The sequence below is a fragment of the Salvelinus fontinalis genome, chromosome 8, assembly GCF_029448725.1.
Source record: "Salvelinus fontinalis isolate EN_2023a chromosome 8, ASM2944872v1, whole genome shotgun sequence".
In the NCBI taxonomy this organism is placed as follows: domain Eukaryota; kingdom Metazoa; phylum Chordata; class Actinopteri; order Salmoniformes; family Salmonidae; genus Salvelinus; species Salvelinus fontinalis.
The window spans coordinates 8,427,313-8,447,371 of NC_074672.1; the positions used below are offsets into that span (position 1 = coordinate 8,427,313).

The 20,059-nt window shown below is 44.9% G+C and overlaps 1 protein-coding gene across 4 annotated transcripts in view; it reads left to right on the top strand.

Annotated features, from left to right (window-relative positions):
• prkcz (protein kinase C, zeta) overlaps positions 1-20,059 on the top strand; it is a 151,832-nt gene that overhangs the window by 88,232 nt on the left and 43,541 nt on the right. For all 4 annotated transcript variants that reach the window (XM_055930865.1, XM_055930867.1, XM_055930868.1 and 1 more), the window contains 4 exons: positions 13,288-13,419; positions 14,666-14,756; positions 16,362-16,414; positions 17,459-17,653. In XM_055930865.1, the coding sequence (XP_055786840.1) occupies positions 13,288-13,419; positions 14,666-14,756; positions 16,362-16,414; positions 17,459-17,653 (471 nt within the window). The remainder of the gene's footprint in view (positions 1-13,287; positions 13,420-14,665; positions 14,757-16,361; positions 16,415-17,458; positions 17,654-20,059) is intronic.

Genomic DNA, 20,059 nt, shown 5'->3' on the forward strand with positions numbered 1-20,059 from the left:
CCGCCTGGTCCTGGATGGCAGGCAGCTTAGCCCCAGTGATGTACTGGGCCGTACGCACTACCCTCTGTAGTGCCTTGCGGTCAGAGGCCGAGCAATTGCTGTACCAGGCAGTGATGCAACCAGTCAGGATGCTCTCGATGTTGCAGCTGTAGAACCTTTTGAGGATCTCAGGACCCATGCCAAATCTTTTTCGTTTCCTGAGGGGGAATAGGCTTTGTCGTGCCCTCTTCATGACTGTCTTGGTGTGTTTGGACCATTCTAGTTTGTTGTTGATGTGGACATCAAGGAATTTGAAGCTCTCAACCTGCTCCACTACAGCCCCGTCGATGAGAATGGGGGCGTGCTCGGTCCTCCTTTTCCTGTAGTCCACAATCATCTCCTTAGCCTTGGTTACGTTGAGGGATAGGTTGTTATTCTGGCACCACCCGGCCGGGTCTCTGATCTCCTCCCTGTAGGCTGTCTCGTCGTTGTCGATGATCAGGCCTACCACTGTTGTGTCGTCTGCAAACTTAATGATGGTGTTGGAGTCGTGCCTGGCCATGCATTCGTGGATGAACAGAGGGAGTACAGGAGGGGACTGAGCACGCACCCCTGGGGAGCTACAGTGTTGAGGATCGGCGTGGCAGATGTGTTGCTACCTACCCTCACCACCTGGGGGCGACCTATCAGGAAGTCCAGGATCCAGTTGCAGAGGGAGGTGTTTAGTCCCAGGACCCTTAGCTTAGTGATGAGCTTTGAGGGTACTATGGTGTTGAACGTTGAGCTGTAGTCAATGAATAGCATTCTCACATAAGTGTTCCTTTTGTCCAGGTGGGAAAGGGCAGTGTGGAGTGCAATAGAGATTGCATCATCTGTGGATCTGTTTCGGCGGTATGCAAATTGGAGTGGGTCTAGGGTTTCTGGGATAATGGTGTTGATGTGAGCCATCACCAACCTTTCAAAGCACTTCATGGCTACGGACATGAGTGCTACGGGTCTGTAGTCATTTAGGCAGGTTACCTTAGTGTTATTGGGCACAGAGACTATGGTGGTCTGCTTGAAACATGTTGGTATTACAGACTCAATCAGGGACATGTTGAAAATATAAGTGAAGACACCTGCCGGTTGGTCAGCGCATGCCCAGAGCACACGTCTTGGTAATCCGTCTGGCCCCGCAGCCTTGTGTATGTTGACCTGTTTAAAGGTCTTACTCACGTCGGCTACGAAGAGCGTGATCACCCAGTCGTCCGGAACAGCTGATACTCTCATGCATGCCTCAGTGTTGCTTGCCTCGAAGCGACCATAGAAGTGATTTAGCTCGTCTGGAAGGCTCGTGTCACTGGGCAGCGCGTGTCTGTGCTTCCCTTTGTAGTCTGTAATAGTTTGCAAGCCCTGCCACATAAGACGAGCGTCAGAGCCGGTGTAGTATGATTCAATCTTAGCCCTGTATTGACGCTTTGCCTGTTTGATGGTTCATCGCAGGGCATAGCAGGATTTCTTGTAAGCTTCCGGGTTAGAGTCCTTGAAAACTTGTTAATTCATGGCTTCTGGTTGGGGTATGTACGTACAGTCACTGTGGTGACGACGTCCTCAATGCACTTATTGATAAAGCCAGTGACTGATGTGGTGTACTCCTCAATGCCATCGGAAGAATCCCGGAACATATTCCAGTCTGTGCTAGCAAAACAGTCCTGTAGTTTAGCATCTGCTTCATCTGACCACTTTTTTATAGACCGAGTCACTGGTGCTTCCTGCTTTAATTTTTGCTTGTAAGCAGGAATCAGGGGGATAGAGTTGTGGTCGGATTTACCAAATGGAGGGCGAGGGAGAGCTTTGTACGCATCTCTTTGTGTGGAGTAAAGGTGATCTAGAATTATTTTCCCTCTGGTTGCACATTTAACATGTTGATAGAGATTAGGTAGAACTGATTTAAATTTCCCTGGATTAAAGTCTCTGACCACTAGGAGCGCCGCCTCTGGGTGAGTGGTTTCCTGTTTGCTTATTTCCTTATACAGCTGACTGAGTGCAGTTTTAGTGCCAGCATCTGTCTGTGGTGGTAAATAAACAGCCACGAAAATTATAGCTGAAAACTCTCTAGGCAAGTAGTGTGGCCTGCAATTTATCACAATATACTCTACTTCAGGTGAGCCAAATCTATAGACTTCCTTAGATTTCGTGCACCGGCTGTTGTTTACAAATATGCACAGACCGCCCCCCCATCGTCTTACCGGAGTGTGCTGTTCTATCTTGCCGGTGCAGCGTATATCCCGCTAGCTGTATATCCATGTCGTCACTCAACCACGATTCCGTGAAACATAGGATATTACAGTTTTTGATGTCCCGTTGGTAGGATATTTGTGATCGTACCTCATCTAATTTATTGTCCAATGATTGCACGTTGGCGAGTAGTATTGACGGTAACGGCAGCTTTCCCAGTCGCCTTCTCCGGGTCCTGACCAGGCATCCGGCTCTTTGTCCTCTGTACCTGCGTCGCTTCCTCTTGCAAATAACGGGGATGTCGGCCCTGTGGGGTGTTTGGAGAGGGTTAATAAGATAAGGGTTAACCTGTTTGGGGTGCAAGCCCGACCTCGGACCGAAAATGACAACAGCTGCAGAGCGCGAAATTCAAAATCTATTTTTTAAAAATATTTAACTTTTACACATTAACAAGTCCAATACAGCATTTGAAAGATAAACATCTTGTCAATCCAGCCAACATGTCCGATTTTTTAAATGTTTTACAGAGAAAACACCACATATATTTATGTTAGCTCACCACCAAATACAAAAGTGGACAGACACGTATGAATTATGATTATGAAGTATGAATTATGATTGAAGTAGCATGCACAACCAACCGAAATAAACTAAAACCAACCTAAAGAGCCCAGAAAAAACGACCTCAGATGACAGTCATATAACATGTTACACAATAAATCTATGTTTTGTTCATAAAAAGTGCATATTTTAGCTATAAATCTGTTTTACATTGATGCTACCCAAAAATGCTAATACATAGCTACAGTCTGAATCCAGCCGGGAGTAGCCAGAGAAAATACATACACCAACGTCGGCTACTAATTACACCTCATAAAACATTTCAGAAAAACATATGGTGGATAACTAATGAAAGACAGATATCTTGTGAATACAGACAACATTTCCGATTTTTGAAGTGTTTTACAGCGAAAACACAATATATCGTTATATTAGCTAACATCATAAGCTAGCATAAGGCAGCATTGATTCTAGTCAAGCGCTAGCCTAGCATAGTTAGCAGCGTTAGCATTCAACAGTTCGACATATATATGAAAAAGCATCCCAAATTGGGTCTTATCTTTCTTGGTACTCCATCAGAATGTTGTAACGGGGTCCAATGTCCAGTAGAGTCTTTAGTTGGGTTCCAGAACGAATTATTTCCCTCTTTGGTTAGCTAGCACGGTAGCATTGCTGCGCCAGAAAGCGTTTCTTCAAAAAATTCTTCCGTCGTTTCACATCTAAAGTCCAGAATAAATTGCAATAATATAATTAAAGTATATTGAAAAAACCTACTTTAGGATGATTTTGTGACATGTAGCAAATAATATCGTAGTCAGGCATCATATTCAACGTTATCTACCTTGTTCCAGAAGCCGAGATCAAATTATCCTTCGCGCCCGGATTTTTATTTTAACTGCGCAGGTCTCACAAGAAGTTCTGTTATTCAGTCCAGGGACGAGATATTCGACTCCTTTCAATTCTCACTTCCGCATTACAGTCTGACGTACGCCTCTGACGTGTCCCTATGGTCCCAAGTCAAATGGCCTTTTATAGAGAAGGTCTTAAAGAGACACATCGCATTTTGGGAAACTCAATTCGGCTGGGAAAATGGCTGTAAAAATATTTCTGTTCGACTTAGAGAAACAATTCAAACCTTTTTAGAAACTACAGACTGTTATCTATCCAACAGTAGTAAATATATGCATATTGGAAAATAAAAAGTTTCTTAGGAGGCCGTTTGAAAATGTGCACACATTTTCCAGTTTTTTCAATATTCAGCGTGCAGCCATAACAGGTTTTAAGGTTAGTGTTAGTAGATAGTTTGTTGAAATGTTACCAATAGTCTGTAGAGCATCAAATAAAGTGTTACCTAATAAAAAATAAAGTATTTTTAAAACAGTCTGTTTGAGATACAAGTTTGAGGTGGGTTTTTTCCTCCAATTTATGCTTTGGCCACAAATACGAGTATAGGATGAGTCATCAACAACATTATTTTGGTTTGAGTTAACCGAATATGAACTTTTATAAGTGAGGTTTTCACTGGACAGGTAGTTTAAGGTTAGAGACAGAAAGTGTATGCGTCTGTATGTTGTTGTGCCAATCTAGCTGTAATGCTTTAATGCACTGCCAGTGTCAGTGTCCACTCTGGCTTAAAGACGAGGCTAGGAGGGTAATGTTGTTCAAGGCAGGCCCTTAAGTACCTATTGCATCTGAAAGGAAATGGGAGTCAGGGGCAGGGCTCGTGTGCTTGAAGATATTACCAAAATACAGGATGGACCTTGGGTGCTTTTGTCTACTGGTGGACGTCTAGACGAGACTGAGAGCTCTGATCTGCCAACTTAGCACTGTACTGTAGTCTCCTCACTCCAATTGACCTCCATTAGGCATTAGGCAGGTGCACTCGCTGATGCACTGGAAGAGACTGAATGTTATGTTGGAGCCATGTTTATGTGCTTAGACATGAGACTGGTATAGTTTTGGCAAACGTTCAATTTTTACAAGCTTCTGTAATCTGTCCTTCTGTATTTCCTCTATGTACATGAATTTGTCAGCCATGTTATTGTGGCCACATCAAATGTTAGCTACACCAAATTGCTTGTCTAAGGTTGATAGTTGTGTCACTATGATGTCACGTTTGTCACTATATGTAGGATCGTTGCCACGGCACATGGTTTTACAGTAAGTCCTTGTTGGCGCATCTTTCCCAAACGTCTCTCCTCTCCATGCCTCACACCATCCCTCCTTCTCCTCTCTTTTTATCTCGCTCCTCTCTACAGTATAAACAAGTCATCCAGCAGAAGTAGGTCAGGTTTCTCCTCTCCCCTATTCTTTTCCCATCCCTCTTCATTCCTCCCTCTCTCAACTGCTCTCTTTCCCTCCCCCTCTCTCGCACCACCCCTCCCTCTCTTTATCCATCTCCCTTGTTGTCCCTCTCTTCTGTCCATCTCCATCTCTTCCCTCTGTTGTACAGGAGAAAGATTATTGGTGAATGCCTACCATTAGACATAATGGGGTCCCTTTAGTAGCTGTGGTGCAGGTAATGTATCAGAATGTTGTATTCCTGCCATTAGCGTTCTCAGCTATGAGCTAGCACTCCATTAGGGAGATGACTGACTGGAGCTCCTGTCTAGTTAGTAGCTCCTTTAGCATGCTGCGGATATAGAACCCAAACAAAGCAGTCGTCAGTTCACAGCTCTCCAATGAGACGCGAGAGAGAGATTGTTTTTAATTTTCTCCAATAAAATGTATTACTTGTTGTCAGTTTTGGTGTACGGTAAGCTGACTTACAGAAGGGGGGGTCCACTTGTTGCGGTCAATAGCACTAAGTAGATTTTTGTTGCATTGTTAGCAACCTTTTTATGTGTGACCATGAGCAAAACATTCCTGTACACACACAACCGAATATCCCATGTAAATATCCCAGACTGGGATGGCTATATAATGTCTGTTATCTAACAGAGCAGTGGGGAATTTGTCTCGGAGAGGTTGATTTAACTGCTATGACTCAGGGCCAACCGCATGCCGAGCTAATGCACTTTAAATAGGGCTCGTTCCACATTGCTTCCCTAGTGCTCTCCTAGCGCTTAGCAGCATTATGGCCCAGCAAAGGCCAGCCAGTGAGAAGACGTGTATTAGCCATTTTGGAGCTGACAGTGAGCTGGCTCATACAGGATGTGCATCTCAAATGGGACCCTATCCCCCCGCCCCTAGATACGCGCTGGAACAATTTACTGTCCCATCAGGGAAAAACAGACAAGAGAGTAGTAGTAGTGACCACTTGGGGTATACACTACCGTTCAAAAGTTTGGGGTCACTTAGAATTTCCTGTCCATTAAAATAACATAAAATTGAGAAGAAATACAGTGTAGACATTGTTAATGTTGTAAATGACTATTGTAGCTGGAAACGGCAGATTTTCTATGGAATATCTATATAGGCGTACAGAGGCTCATTATCAGCAACCATCACTCCTATGTTCCAATGGCACGTTGTGCTAGCTAATCCAAGTTTATCATTTTAAAATGCTAATTGATCATTAGAAAACCCTTTTGCAATTATGTTAGCACATCTGAAAATGTTGTCCTGATTAAAGAAGCAATAAAACTGGCCTTCTTTAGACTAGTTGAGTATCTGGAGCATCAGCATTTGTGGGTTCGATTACAGGCTCAAAATGGCCAGAAGCAAAGCACATTCTTCTGAAACTCGTCAGTCTATTCTTGTTCTGAGAAATTAAGGCTATTCCATGCGAGAAATTGGCAAGAAACTGAAGATCTTGTACAACGCTGTGTACAACTCCCTTCACAGAACAGCGCAAACTGGTTCTAACTAGAATATAAAGAGGAGTGCAAGGCCCTGGTGCACAACTGAGCAAGAGGACAAGTACATTAGAGTGTCTAGTTTGAGAAACAGATGCCTCACAAGTCCTCAACTGGCAGCTTCGTTAAATAGTACCCGCAAAACACCAGTCTCAACGTCAACAGTGTAGAGGCGACTCCGGGATGCTGGCCTCGTCATGTTGACATGCACATGATAGGTATGTAGATAGTTATGCACGGCCAAACATAAGATATTGAGCTGTAGATAGCTGCAAGGCAGTAATTGTTTCTTTGCACTGTCTTCCATCAGAACAATCACTTTGTCTGATTTGACAAATGCTTGGCACACTTCGACAGGGTAGCTAGCTACACTTACACTAGCCTGTGGACTGGTAGCTTTCAATCTCCATGAAGTTTCTGTCCCATACATATTGCATCCGGCTGTGGCAGGCGACATTGCCTCCCACAATGTAAACAACTTTCTCACATAGCCAGCTACACTTTTCTCCTATGTCTGGGATTCGGCTAGCTAAAGTTAGCTTGTAACTTTGATAGCAATTAGCAAGGATACTGACATGACATTTAGCTATTCTGCGATTCTGACATTGCTTAATTATGTACAGGTACGTAAGTAAATGTATGTCACGTCAGCATCTTGCGGTCGAAGCTAGCTAGCTATCTAACTACTCTGCTAACTGTATCCCCAAGGAAAGTGTAGGCTGGAAGTTTTACAGTTTACATTGTGTGAGGCAACCCGACTTCCCCGCTGCTTTCCCCAAAGGGTTCGGCTGATTTGAAAACGGGGTCACGAAACAGCTCTGAATAAAATATAAATGTGCCGCTAAGTTCATAGAGCAGTTCATAGAATGTGATTGTGATAAACAGAGTGCTTTCTGTTTTTCTCCTGCAAATGTGGCTCTACATTTTAAACGGTTGGAGCCACTGTATTATGACCCCATTCCTGAAAGCTAAGAATCTCAGGAACATTAGCTGCTCACAAGCTGTGCAGGACAACATTAGAGCAGACAGGACCAGGTATAATCAGACTGGGGGGAAAAGCACCACATCAAGATCATTGTAACGTCCTGACCAGAGTTCGTATGTGTTTTGCTTGTTTAGTGTTGGTCAGGACGTGAGCTGGGTGGGAATTCTATGTTGTGTGTCTAGTTTGTCTGTTCCTGTGTCAGTGTTGGTGCTACACGGGACTGTGACGGTTAGTGTGTTTTGTCAGTTTGTATAGTGTCTTGTTTTGTTTTATTAAATTCATTATGTCTAATTACCACGCTGCACATTGGTCCTCTGATCCTTCTCGCCTCTCCTCGTCCGAGGAGGAGGAAGAGCTAGACTGCCGTTACAGAATCACCCACCAAACAAGGATCAAGCAGCGTGGCAACGGGCAGCAGCGGTACCAGGAGGAATGGTCATGGGAGCAAATATTGAACGGAGAAGGACCCTGGGCCAAGGTTGGAGAATATCGCCGCTCTCGGGAAAAGATGGAGGCAGCTAAAGCCCAGGAGCGGTGGTATGAGGAGGCAGCACGGAAGCGTGGCTGGAAGCCCGTGAAGAAACCCCAAAAGAGCGGGAGAGCGGGAGTACGGGCAGACACCGTGTTATGCGGAAGAGCGCACGGTGTCTCCTGTATGGGTGCATAGCCCGGTGCGGGTTATTCCACCTCCCTGTACTGGGCGGGCTAGATTGAGCATTGCGCCAAGTGCCATGAAGCCGGCTCTACATATCTGGCCTCCAGTACGTCTCCTCGGGCCGGTGTACATGGCACCAGCCTTACGCATGGTATCCCCGGTTCGCCAACACAGCCCAGTGCGGGTTATTCCACCTCCCCGCACTGGACGGGCTACGGGGAGCATGCAACCAGGTAAGGTTGGGCAGGCTCAGTGCTCAAGGGAGCCGGTATGCCTGCACGGTCCGGTATATCCGGCGCCACCTTCCCGCCCCAGCCCAGTACCACCAGTGCCAACACCACGCACCAGGCTTCCTGTGCGTCTCCAGAGCCCTGTTCCTCCTCCACGCACTAGCCCTATGGTGCGTGTCTCCAGCCCGGTACCACCAGTTCCGACACCACGCACCAAGCCTCCTGTGCGTCTCCAGAGCCCTGTACGCACTGTTCCTTCTCCCCGCACTAGCCCTATGGTGCGTGCCCTCAGTCCGGTACCACCAGTTCCGGCACCCCGCACCAGGCCTACTGTGCGCCTCAGCAGGTCAGAGTCGGTCGTCTGTCCAACGCCGCCTGCACTGCTCGTCTGCTCAACGCCGCCTGCAATGCTTGCCTGCCCAGCGCCGTCTGAGCCATCCGTCTGCCCAGCGCCGTCTGAGCCATCCGTCTGCCCAGCGCCGTCTGAGCCATCCGTCTGCCCAGCGCCGTCTGAGCCATCCGTCTGCCCAGCGCCGTCTGAGCCATCCGTCTGCCACGAGCCTTCAGAGCCGCCCGTCTGTCCCGAGCCATTAGAGCCATCCGTCAGTCAGGAGCTGCCAGAGCTGCCAGCCAGTCAGGAGCTGCCAGAGCCGCCAGCCAGTCAGGAGCTGCCAGAGCCGCCAGCCAGTCAGGAGCTGCCAGAGCCGCCAGCCAGTCAGGAGCTGCCAGAGCCGCCAGCCAGTCAGGAGCTGCCAGAGCCGCCAGCCAGTCATGAGCTGCCCTCCAGTCATGAGCTGCCCTCCAGTCATGAGCTGCCCTCCAGTCATGAGCTGCCCTCCAGTCATGAGCTGCCCTCCAGTCCGGAGCTGCCATTCAGTCCGGAGCTGCCATTCAGTCCGGAGCTGCCATTCTAACCAAAATAATAAAACAAAATATAAATAAAATAAAATAACAAAACGACACGTGAAGCTATACAAAACGAGTGCTGACAGGCAATTACACATATACAAGAACCCACAAACACCAAAGGGAAAATGGCTACCTAAATATGATCCCAAATCAGAGACAACGATAAACAGCTGCCTCTGATTGGGAACCATATCAGGCCACCATAGACATACAAATCACCTAGACCTACAAAAACCCGAGACATACAAAAAACTCTAGACATACAAAAAACCCTAGACAATGGAAAAACTAGCGTACCCACTCTAGTCACGCCCTGACCTAACCAAAATATAAAGAAAACAGATATCTCAGGTCAGGGCGTGACAGTACCCCCCCCCCCCCCCAAAAGGTGCGCACTCCAGGCCGCAAACCTGAACCTATAGGGGAGGGTCCGGGTGGGCATCTACCCTCGGTGGCGGCTTCGGTTCTGGACGCAGCCCCCCATCTTTATGCTGATCCCTCCGCCTTTGTAGAACCGGACGGTGGATTATCGCCGGAGGTTCCGGACTGCGGATCGTCGCCGGAAGCCCCGGACTGGGTACCGTCGCCGGAAGCCCCGGACTAGGTGCCGTCGCCGGAAGCCCCGGACTGGTTACCGTCGCCGGAAGCCCCGGACTGGGTACCGTCGCCGGAAGCCCCGGACTAGGTACCGTCGCCGGAAGCCCCGGACTGGTTACCGTCGCCGGAAGCCCCGGACTGGGTACCGACGCCGGAAGCTCCGGACTGGGTACCGACGCCGGAAGCTCCGGACTGGGAACCGTCGCCGGAAGCTCTGGACTGTGGAAGCGCACTGGAGGCCTGATACGTGGTGCCGGAACTGGTGGTACCGGGCTGAGGACACGCACCTCAGGGCGAGTGCGGGGAAGAGGCACAGGACATACTGAACTGTGAAGGCGCACTGGAGGTCTGATGCGTGGTGCCGGCACTGGTGGTACCGGGGACACGCACCTCAGGGCGAGTGCGGAGAGGAGGCACAGGACGTACTGGACTGTGGAGGGGCACTGGAGATCTGGAGCGTAGAGCTGGCACAATGCGTCCTGGCTGGATGCTCACTTGAGCCCGGCAAGTGCGGGGCGCTAGCACAGACGCACTGGGCTGTGCAGACGCACCGAAGACACAGTACGCAGAGCCGGCGCAGGATATCCTGGTCCAAGGAGGTGTACTGGAGACCAGGAGCGCTGAGCCGGCACCATCCGTCCTGGCTGGATGCCCATTCTAGCCCGGCAAATGCGAGGAGCTGGAATAGAGCGCACCGGGCTATGAATGCGAACTGTAGACACCGTGCGTATCACTGCGTAACACGATGTCTGACCAGTCACACGCCCCCCACGGTAAGCACGAGGAGTTGGCTCAGGTCTCCAACTTTAATCAGCCAATCCCCTCGTGTGTCCCCCCAAAAAGAATTATTGGGGCTGCCTCTCGGGCTTCCGTGCTAACCGTGTCCCCTCGTATCGTCGCCATTCCTCCTGCGTTATCTCCACCTGCTTCCATCTTGTCCCCTGCCATTACCTCCTCCCAGGTCCAGGATGTCCTCCACTCATCGTTCTCCCGGGCCCAGGATGTCCGCTCCTCATTAACACGCTGCTTGGTCCTTTTGTGGTGGGTTCTTCTGTCACGTTCGTCGTATGAATCGGACCAAGGCGCAGCGTGGTATGCGTACATTCTTTACTATATAAAGAATGAACACTGAACAAACTAACCAAAATAACAAAACGACACGTGAAGCTATACAAAACGAGTGCTGACAGGCAACTACACATAGACAAGAACCCACGAACACCAAGAGGAAAATGGCTACCAAAATATGATCCCCAATCAGAGACAACGATAAACAGCTACCTCTGATTGGGAACCATATCAGGCCACCATAGACATACAAATCACCTAGACCTACAAAAACCCTAGACATACAAAAAACCCTAGACAATGAAAAACTAGCGTACCCACTCTAGTCACGCCCTGACCTAACCAAAATATAAAGAAAACAGATATCTCAGGTCAGGGCGGGACAGTTAGAAAAATGGTAATAAGTTATAATATCCAGTATCATCAAAGTCCATTCTGTAAAGTTCTGAAATAAACTTTGAGATGATACTAAAGATTATACCATGTAGTCTGCCTTGTAGATGATCATGGAATTCTGCAATGAATAGACGGCAGACAGGGTTTAGGCTATTTATTGCCTTAACTCCCTTATCTTACCTCATTTGCACTCACTGTATATAGACTTTTTGTTTTCTATTGTTCTACTGTGTTATTGACTGTACATGTGTAACTCTGTGTTGTTGTATGTGTCGAACTGCTATGCTTTATCTTGACCAGGTCGCAGTTGCAAATGAGAACTTGTTCTCAACTAGCCTACCTGGTTAAATAAAGGTGAAATTAAAAATAAAAAAATAGGCCAGGCTGGTCCACCATGCAAGAAGGCTGGTCCTGCATCTTCAGGTGACCTATTGAAAATAGTATAACAATGATATAGCAAATTAAGCATGTATTATGTATGGCTTTTGTTGTGGTGACAAAAAAAAGTAGCCTACACAGTTGTGGAAGTTTGTCGCTTTCAGGGTCCAGCTCCAACTGACAGGTTGAATAGCATGCGTGTCATTTTTTTGAAGGGGTAAGGGGGTGGGCTCTAGACACTTCTATCAGACAATCGGGGCTGTATGTAAATGTCTCAAATTTGTATCCCCACACCTGTACAGTCTGACTGATCATTTCAGTGATGGAGGCTCAGGGAAATAATTTATTAAAAAAATGAACACACACATCGATTTATTAGACATAAAGTGAGGATTTAAAATTGCAAATTAAAAACACTGCATCGAGGCTATAAGTGACTCTTAAATCACAAAAAAATGTCCGTATTAAGCATGTTTCTAGTCAAGAAGACCAAATATGTTTGTTTTGTAGGCCTAACATCTTAAGTTTTTAGTCCCTCGGTATTTCCTCCTTCCTAGTCTACCTGTACCTTTTGTTAGTGTCTTTGGAACATCGAACACAGCTGGTGAGTCAAAGAAGAATCTGAAGATCTTGTGGCTCTTTTAAAGAACCAATGGCATATGTTATGGCCCCTCGTGTATCCTCTGCTTTTGAAATGCGCTCCCCAAAGTCTTGACAGGGAGCGTGAAAAGTCTGCCTTCAAAGTTTCTCACCTCACAACAGGCGCCTTAATTACTCCCTCGTCTGCGCTGAGCGGAGAGGGAAAACAGATTTTGTCTTGATTTATTTATGACTCGCCCGAACCGCTGCCTCTCTCTTTCTCCCTCTCAAACGCTGTCTCTCCCTCCATCTCTTTCTCTCTTTATTTCGGTCTCTCTCTATCGAGTCAGTTTGGGCTGCGGCGTGGTGGGGTAGGGGTAGCTAAGCTTTGAAGTTCCTCTGCATGGCGTTTCCATGGCAACGTCACTTAACTTCAGCACTCATTGCACTGTGGTGCCACTCTTTTCAGACTGTTAGTAAACAACGGGCTCCGAATGTGTTTGTGGATATGCCTGTGGGTAGACATAACGTCCCTAAGTTTCCGGGTTCTGATGTGTACCGGACCACTGATGTTATAAGCCTAATAGCGTCTGGGCCAGACAAAACAGTGTGGGTTTGATTCCCACTGGGGCACCCAGAAGAAAATGTACACACTAAGTCGTTTTGGATAAAAGCGGCTGTTAAATGGCATATATACCTGTGAAATATATAGCCGATGGTAGCAAAACAAACATGCTCCCAGTTGATGTAAGATGGCGCCTAGGCCTAACTCCACCACTCTGCATCTATCGTGATCTCCTTCACGCGTCTGCCTCGCCTGTTGTCCATTCATTCTTGATCAATGACTGCGATAGTGTCAACCCATTGTCATGAGCTCAGACTGATAAGGATTGTTGCACTAACTATCTCCCAAATGTCTCTGTCTGTCCCTAACAGAAAGCGTACTGTGGCCACTGCAGTGAAAGGATATGGGGGCTGGGGAGGCAGGGCTACAAGTGTATCAACTGCAAACTGCTGGTCCATAAGCGCTGTCACACACTTGTCCCTCTGACTTGCCAAAGGCATATGGTGAGTACCGTAGATATAGAATCTCATGACGGATTGGACAGTACTCTGCCCAATCCGTCATGTTAAAGCATCGGAACCACATATAGAGCCTTCATAAGCACTATATAGACACTTTACAAACGGCATTGCAAAAGGCATAATGGTGAGCTTATAATTGATTTATAGAGCATTCCCAGTCTTCATAAGCATTTCACAAACTTCAGTGAATGTTTGAGGGGGGGGGGGTGGGGGGGTACTATTCAATTGCATTAGGGTGAAACTAAGTTTAGCATTTTAATTATTCAACTTTTGAGTAAAATAAGATTACATTCAGGAATAAAATGGGGAATTATGCACACATCTAAATTAAACATGACTATTTGAAGTACTGGTGTATATTTGTAACAGAGTCAATTCTGTTCTGCCCGAGCGTGAATCGAACTAGCAATTAAGCCTTTTGCACAACACATATATAATTTAAAGCCAACCTCCTTTGTCAACAGAGCAAAAGACTGGTCTGTCATTTCATGAGAAACAGGTGGCTTAAGTCCTCAATATACTCCAGCTAACATACTATAGGCGAGTTTCACATCCACTATCTTTCGATATAGGCTGCATCTGAAATGGCACTCTATTCCCTATGTAATGCACTATTTTTGACTAGAGCTGGGGCCCTGTTCAAAATAAGTGCACTATATAGGGACCAGGGTGCCATTTGGGATGCACCCATACTGTAGTGTACAGCACTGTATACTGAGACATCATGAGGTTGATCTCTAGTGACAGACGGTTAACATACAGAATCTAAGGGGTCCTTGCTATCAGCCCGTTTGGCATTTAGACTAAAGCAAACCCGGTGCCTGAAAACCCAGGGCAATAGTCAATCAATGTCCACATTAGTAGATCTCTATGCTGCGTTTTTTTTCTTCATGTAATCTGACGATTGTCTATCAACAAACCTTTTGATCCCCATTGAAATGGCACCTGAGATTTCCCTGTTGATTAGATAGCGAGGTGAGCCTCATGGTTAGAACTGCATAAAATTAATTGTAAGTGCTTTTTTGTGAGACATATCCAGACTTCTCAACTTCTGTGGTCTTTTGTTAAAAAGATACATCTATGTGCCTAAGATGTCTATCAACGTGGAACACCTCTTAAAATAAATCCCCTTCTTCCCAGTGTCTCCAAGGACCTAGTCATGATTTGTTTGATACTCTTTGTCAGCCTCAAAACCATGTGAGGCTATTTGCCTGTCTTCTCTTGGTAGGAGCCAGTCATGCCATCACAGGAGCCCCCTTTAGATGAGAAGAGTGAAGAGGTGGACCTCCTCCCTCAAGACACAGAGGATACAGATGGAAGTGAGTTCCTATAAAACCAATTGTATTTTTTCAATATAGACTTAAAGATGCAGTAAGTCATGTCAGAAGCTAGCAGATGCATTACTTACCAACAACCGCTGCAAATTCCAATAAAACGACATCACGTTTTAAAGTTCACTTTCCTTGCTTACAGTTTTGTGGGTCAGAGTGCAGTATTTATTTAGTTTCAAAGCACAAACATTTGTTAGCATGTTTCTCACACTGGCTTTAGCCACGGAGGGGGAGGGAGCAGGCCTATGTTGGCAAATGCATAGGGGTTGCCTAGCAACACATGCCTCGGAGGGAGTCAACTTCTGCATTGTGCAACAAATTCCCGTGATTTGTGAATCGGTTCAGACAGGACAGCTATCGCGACAGCTAAAATGGCTTTGAAAAAAACATGTTTTCAGCTATTAGGGAGAAGTATCTAACAAAATATCTACATTCACTAATCATAAACTATTTACATATAATATACATTTAGGTACATTTATGAACAAAATTCTTACGTACTCACCCTTTAATATGTGAATTAGTCAAGTAAGATCTCTTGAGACCACTCAAGACCACAGAAATGCAGGCTTGGTCTCATGGTCTTGATACATTGGGTCTGGGTCTGGGCCTGTATGCAAAAAAGCTTCCCCGAGTAGGAGTGCTGATCTTTCTTATTCATTATGAAAAGTCAAAACTGATCCCTAAATCAGCACTCCTACAATGAGACACTCTGTGAATACTCATTTCAAATGCTTTAAAAGGCACTATTCAATGAAAACCAATAAGTAGCATGAAACGTTCTCCCAAACAGTGAGAGAGCATGTTTGAATCAGTATGCCTTTGTTGTTTACAGACTGATCATAAAGTTGTATGTGCTATTCTGCACAGCACAATTTGTAAAATAATAAGAAAAAAATATATATTTCTAAGTGTGCGATTTTTACACCCAGTTGTTTCTGCCAGAAGCAGCACCTTGAAAAAGATGCACTGCTGTGCACAGGGCCTTCCTTGTTTGTGTACTGGTCCTCTATGAGTGTTAGGGTGAAGGTTGAACATCCAGTAGGTGGTCACTCATCCAGCAGCAGACTAGACAGTTGTACAGTACAGTATAGTACAATAATAATTATATTTGGCCAGAGGCGGGAAAAAGCTGCAACTCACTCTGAACAGCATTGGGCCCTCTGCTGGTCACAGGGGTGAACTATACGTCCCACAATGCTCCCTTGAGAGGAGGCAAGAAATCAAGGAAAGATTCATTGAGAAGTAGTCAATGGGGGAATCTCAATTGCATTTCCTTGATTCCTCACGTCCTCTCCCCTTGCCTCATTCTCAAAACCCACTGGATGAGAAGGTGAGAGGTCCCTTCCCTCTGACCTTCTCATCCAATGGATAAGGACCTTCTTCTCCAATACGGTTGACGAGACGAGGCGATAGGATACAAGGAGTGGCGGAAAGACGATTCGAGATAGAGCCATGGATTCTTGTGGAACACCCTATTTAAATGGAAATGTCTGTAGGCTATAGAGATCTCTAAGGTTTTTAATCCTCAGTCCACTCTAGGTAGGACTGCATTACAGTTTAGGTAACAAGTTATTTCTCTCTTGCCTTCAGTACCTTTCCTACCACACAATTGCAAGATGGACAAAGTTGAAGAGGACTCAGAGGTGAGTTTATTCAGACACAGTAAATCATGCATTCTTATAATAAATATGCTTATCATATCAACATGTGCATGACACTAGCTCGATCTATCTCCACCTATGACCAACGGAAACCTTTGGGTCGAAACGCTACACTAAATACACTGCAGGAGCTTTCAAACAGTGTACTGTTATCTACAGTGAGCGCCACGAGTATTGGCACAGTGACACATTTTTGTTGTTTTGGTCCCATATTCCTAGCATGCAATGATAACATCAAGCTTGTGACTCTACAAACTTGTTAGATGCATTTGCTGTTTGTTTTGGTCGTGTTTCAGATTATTTTGTGCCCAATAGAAATGAATGGTAAATAATGTCTTGTTTCATTTTGGAGTCACTTTTATTGAAAATAAGAATAGAATGTTTCTCAACACTTTTACATTAACGTGGATGCTTCCGTGATTACGGATAGTCCTGAATGAATCGTGAATAATGATGAGTGAGAAAGCTAAACACATAAATATCATACTCCCAAGACATGCTAACCTCTCACTATTACAATAACAGGGGAGGTTAGCATTTTATTTAAATGTAGAAGTGTTTAGAAACATTTTCTATTCTTATTTACATTAAGTGTCTCCAAAATGACACAATACGTTATTTACCATTCATTTCTATTGGGCACAAAATAATCTGAAACATAACCGAAACAACAAATGCATCCAACAAGTGCGTAGAGTCACAAGCTTGATGTTATCATTACGTGCTAGGTATACCAAATACTTCACTTTTTACTACTTTAATATACATAAATGAAATACTTTTGGTATTTGTATTTCATTACAAACATGTTGTAATTTCTAAACAGTTCACCCAATATGGATGAAAATACCCTCAAATGAAAGCTGACAGTCTGCACTTTAAGTTTATAGTCATTGTATCATTTCAAAACCAAAGTGCTGGAATACAGAGCCAAAACAACAACAACATGATCACTGGCCAAATACTTTTGAGCTCACTGTATGTCTCTTTCATAATGTTTCTCTCCCATCCAAACCTCCTTTACAGGATATCAAAGCGGTGGTGGATGGGATCGAAGGCATCAAGATCTCCCAAGGGCTGACGCTGGGCTTGGGGGACTTCGACCTGATCCGGGTGATCGGCCGTGGCAGCTACGCTAAGGTGCTGCTGGTGCGACTCAAGAAGAACGAACAGATATACGCCATGAAGGTGGTCAAGAAGGAACTGGTGCACGACGACGAGGTGAGAGGGAGGAGGAGGAGGAGAAGGAGGGGGATGGAGGGAAAGAGATGGATCTGTAGAGCAGGCAGGGAAAAGTCAATGGACGTGCAGTGGTGAAATAGGAAGACGAGAGGATCTTGGGGCGGAAAAGGAAACAGAAAAAAAGATGGAGGAGTGAAGTAGGGATGAGTAAACAGAAGGGTGATGAACGGGAGAGAGACAGGGTGAAAGAAGTCATTAAAGTAAGGAGGAAATGGTGCCTCAAATGGTGCGATATGAAAGGATAGGAAGATGAGGAGATGAAATGAGGGGGAAAAGAGGTAAGGAGTAGAGAGGGAAGATATACAAGGAGGGTAAGGAAGAGAGAAAGATAGAGACGAGAGTAATTGAGAGATGTTATAGTTTCCACCTCTAGGTGGAGCTATGGTGTTAATATTAGACATAGCACACCAGATTAATGACAGAACTACTACAGAGGGAGAGGATAGACATTTTGGATTGATTGTCCTCTGATGATAGTAATGTAATCATTTGTAATTAGCTATTTGAGCTCTGAGTTCTTCACGTTTCAATGGACAACTAAGAGATGGACATAACAACATTGCCAAAATGACCCACGTGGAAAGGACCGTTCCTTCTATTGCCACTCAACATACTGTTAAAGGGGCAATCCGGGATTATACATCTATATTTTAACTTTTAAAGTGGTTACATTTCTCCCGCTCCCTGTTTATCTTACATAGTATGGCCGTTCAGAGCTTTATAGATCTCTCTTTATAGATATCTTCCAATGTTTTTAGTGGATATCACACCGTATATTATAGATTATATACATGTATAAATGCATGTGAAGCCTTTGAAATTACCTGGATTTCTGCATAAATTTTACATAAAATTTGATCTGATCTCCATCGAAGTCACAACAATAGACAAATACAGTGTTCTTAAACTAATAACACACAAATTATTGTATTTTCCTTGTCTATATTGAATACATCATTTAAGCATTCACATTGTAGATTGGAAACAGTATGTGAACCCCTGGGCTAATGACTTCTCCAAAAGCTAATTGGAGTCAGGAGTCGAAGCAATGAGACGAGATTGGAGATTTTGGTTAGAGCTGCCCTGCCCCATAAACACTCACAAAATTTCGAACAAAAGAGATCTCAGAAGACCTAAGATTAAGAATTGTTGCCTTGCATGAAGCTGGAAAGGGTTACAAAAGTATCTCTAAAAGTCAGTCAACGTTAAGACAAAATTTCAGCACTGTTGCTACTCTCCCTAGGAGTGGCCGTCCTGTAAAGATGACTGCAAGAGCACAGCGCAGAATGCTCAATGAGGTTAAGAAGAATCCTAGTGTCAGCTAAAGACTTACAGAAATCTTACAGAAGGTGAGAGGTCCCTTCCCTCTGACCTTCTCATCCAATGGATAAGGACCTTCTTCTCCTATACGGTTGAAGAGACGAGGAGATAGGATACAAGGAGTGGCGGAAAGACGATTCGAGATAGAGCCATGGATTCTTGTGGAACACCCTATTTAAATGGAAATGTCTGTAGACTATAGAGATCTCTAAGGTTTTTAATCCTCAGTCCACTCTAGGTAGGACTGCATTACAGTTTAGGTAACAAGTTATTTCTCTCTTGCCTAAGTGGTTAATTATTAATTCATTTAGTAAAGCCTGATATCAAAGGTGTCAGCAGAAAGAGACTTACGCCTCTATTACTACTAATGAAGTCAAATTGACCAATAGGAATTTGTGATGTTATGCGTAAGATAAAGATTGAATCCATCTGTATCGTGAGAGAACACGGAATGGAGGAAGAGGGTTGGACAGCCATTATTAATTGTCCATTACTTTAATTAAATAAATGCATTATTTTTGGCTATTGTAGAAGGTTGAGGTTATCATAGGATTCACTATGCTAGTCTGAAGCACAAGTTGCCTTCAAGATCTAGGATCAGCTATCTATCCAAAGGTTAAAAGCTTCACAACTGAACTCTGATCAGCTCTTAAGAACAGCATCATTGGCCACAGCAACACTCTTCCTTCAGCACCACTGGCAATACAACACCATGCCTAGCCAAACAAAACTATACCCAGAAGTCAATTTCAGGGGATGAGAGACAGAAATCAAATCAAATCACATTTTATTGGTCACATACAGATGTTAATGCGAGTGTAGCGAAATGCTTGTGCTTCTAGTTCCGACAGTGCAGTAATATCTAACAAGTAATCTAACAATTTCCCAACAACCTAATACACACAAATCTAAAGGGGTGAATGAGAATATGTATATATAAGTACGTGGATGAGCGATGCCAAGCGGCATAGGCAAGATGCAGTAGATGGTATAGAGTACAGTATACACATGTGATATGAGTGAAGTAAGATATGTAAACATTATTAAAGTGGCATTATTTAAAGT